The following is a 2,981-nucleotide window of genomic DNA, read 5'->3' on the forward strand; positions in this document are numbered from 1 at the left end:
CGAAGCACCTACCAACGCGCCTTCCGGTACCGAATGCCCCGACCGATGCTCCCACGGACGCCCAGGTTGTCCCGACATTCGATTAGTTGCTGTCCGTTTCGTACGCTTGTGCGAAACACACGATGGTAATGACGACTTACTTTACCGGTAGTACGCACAAGTAATTGATTTCAATTTATTGAAAAACGTGCATTCGCTTTCAAGAGGTATATACCGATAGATTGTGAATGGGCGCAAGCTCACAGTGGATAGATTTTGGGCACGTGCACTTCAGCACCATGGTATCTAATAGCTACCATGGTGCTGGAGTAGCAAGTCGATTATGGCGCGCCCCTGGTTGGACGCGTTTGTGACAGATCGAGATGGCGTGGCAAGGATTGATCGAAAGCATTTTTGGCCCTTGGACGCGGCAGCGTCATTGTTGGGCGGCAGGTTCAGACGCGTCGCATTCCACTGCTATAGAACCCATTCAAGAATTCATTCATCATCCACTTTAGGACCACTCCCATATCCCCGGATACCATGATTGACGGTTTTAACTCCTCCATTCTAGATCCGGTGTGGCATCAAACAGAAATACCGGTAGCCCACTTTAGTGAGGGGCTATTTCTGCTCAAAAACAAAAAGTCGCAAAGCGGCACTGCCAGAAACATGCTCGTGCCACCGCTCGGTCTCCTCTGCGCCATGTGTCTCGTGACGCTCGCTCACGACCCGCATGCGATTGATTGTACGTTCGTCGCTTCGGTTTTGGGCTCCCTTGATCGTTGTGCTGTAGCTACAAGCCATAATATGCTACCGGCAGCAGACCAGCGACCGCGCAGCATCGCGGACGTCTACAACGAGGCGAGAAAGCGAATGCAAGCCGCCGATGCGACAATGTCGGCTGCGCTCCGCCCTCGACGAGTTTGCGCTGCTAAGCTCCAGAAGACGCTCCCGAAGCAAAGTGGTCCTACGGCAGGTAGCCACCGTGTGCATCAAGCAACGACAAGTCCGACGATCGATTTTGCAGAACTCACCGTGTCCGCACGCAGTCTGCATGGTGTTTATGAAAAGAGAAGAGGCTGTGTGCGGAACCAAGTGCAAGTGTGTTGTATGTGGATTGGCAAGGAATCTTCTAAAGGGCAGTGGCAACTGATAACGACGCTGCTGTCACTACCGATACCAGCACACAAAGTCCGATGGGCTGGAGAGTACTTTGAACATCGGTCATTGAAGTCGCGTTCGGAGGCCGTCGGCGCCAAGTGCCACAAGCTGTGGATTGGGCGAAAGGAACATGAAACCAGCGAGGGTGCCTATATATTTGTGGACTTGTGCTTGTAAGCTAGCAAGCCCGACGGTCATCGACGGGTGGCTGCCCATCTCCCTAGTGTATGCCACAGAGCGGGCCGGAACAAGAGGCGACAAGAAGACTGCCCCCGAGATAGAGGAGACGAGCTGCGAGTCGCACTGCAAGGCAACGACAACGTCCTAGAGGCGAAAGTTGTCAGAGTCTCACAAAACTCTGTGACCTCAATCCGGATCCGGATAAAGATATTGTGGCGATCTTTTACGATTCGATGGCGATCCAAAATGTTTGAATGGAGCAGCGTGCAAAAGTCTTGAGTTTGGTGCGGACGCCTGTCTCAAGACAAGCCACGACACAGATTGCGATCGCCACCATTGGCACAAATACTGAGACTAAATGCATGACTCTTGCCTGGCGTTCGTGCCCATGCGCCGTATGGACTCGAGTTCAAATAACGCAGTACGTGGTTACGGAACCAGTCGCCTCGACTGAAGGCATGTTTTGTTAGCGGGCTTTAAAGGTACAAGCATCGATGGCACAATAGTGTAAATTACGTTCGAGTGTCGTTGTCGGTGCGACGAATTGAGAGAGACAGATATGAGCTCGCCGGTCTTGGCAGCTAGTCGATGGGCGTCTTCGCCTCGTGTGCACACCGTCGCTCGGAGCACCTTTCTGTTCGTGTTCACTTCGATACCTGACCGACCCGTGGTGACCTGACTTCGTTGATTTCCAGCGGGGCATATCGAAGCGCCATGCTTATTTGTCGACGACCTCTGCCGTTCTGCGCTCGATTTAGATGCTAGTCGCCGGATTGGTGTCTATTTTCGTGGCGGCGCCTCTCGTATCGAAATTGCTCTCGTCCTGTGCCGTTTATGCTGACATGCAAGATGCCTATCTTTAATGGCGGCTTTCTGCATCATGTACCTATGATTGGCCCGTGTACCCCCCAAAATAGGTCCTCGCAAGCACGTCCTGGGTTTGAAACGTCCCGCACCTGCGCTCCTCGTGCCTCTCACAATTCAAAATCCATTTGCTTGACCATGCGCATTCACCACCCGTTGACCCTCGCTGCCTTGTGCGTCGTCTTGCACGAGTCGCTCGGTGCCGCCCAGCGTACGCTAGAGTGCCTGTATACGATCACTGCAACTTATATCTATCTACCAACTAGATTCAAACAACGTGGCTCGTCTGGAGCACTACAGGATCGCCGAAATCGAGCACTGGGAGAAGCGCCACCTTCGGAGTGATAGCCGCGGCCACCGCCACCACGCCCATCATGGACAAGTTATCGACAAGGAAAACAACAACTCGCAGGAGCAAGCCACGACTGGCAACAGCGTCGAGACCAACCAAGTGCCATCCACCGAGCCGACGAAAGACAAGACAACTCCGATGAAGAACGCTTTGTTCAAGTTGTTCCGCGAAAAGAAACTCAAAACCAAAAATGCTGGCAACGGGCATGCTCACGACGACGACGACGACTCGGATTTCTCCGATGATGACGTACCGACAAATGCTCCCACAGACGCTCCCACGGGCGCGCCTACTGATGCTCCGACCGATGCTTCGACCGTAGCACCCACGGATGCTCCCACCGACGAACCCACGAATGCCCCGACCAACGCACCCACGGACGCGCCTACCGATGCTCCCACCGATGCTCCAACGGATGCTCCGACCGCCGCTCCCACCAATG

General features: G+C 53.9%; 1 protein-coding gene across 1 annotated transcript; it reads left to right on the forward strand.

Moving 5' to 3' along the window:
- Positions 1 to 2,268: 2,268 nt before the first annotated feature.
- Positions 2,269 to 2,981, forward strand: SPRG_04986 (Shpt1 RxLR effector; the record flags this gene model as incomplete). The annotated part of the gene is made up of 2 exons (XM_012344123.1): positions 2,269 to 2,398; positions 2,454 to 2,981. Coding segments are annotated over exons 1-2 (600 nt in total), but the record flags the coding sequence as incomplete, so codon positions are not given.

The sequence above is a fragment of the Saprolegnia parasitica genome (genome assembly GCF_000151545.1).
Source record: "Saprolegnia parasitica CBS 223.65 unplaced genomic scaffold supercont2.16, whole genome shotgun sequence".
In the NCBI taxonomy this organism is placed as follows: Eukaryota; Oomycota; class Saprolegniomycetes; order Saprolegniales; family Saprolegniaceae; genus Saprolegnia; species Saprolegnia parasitica.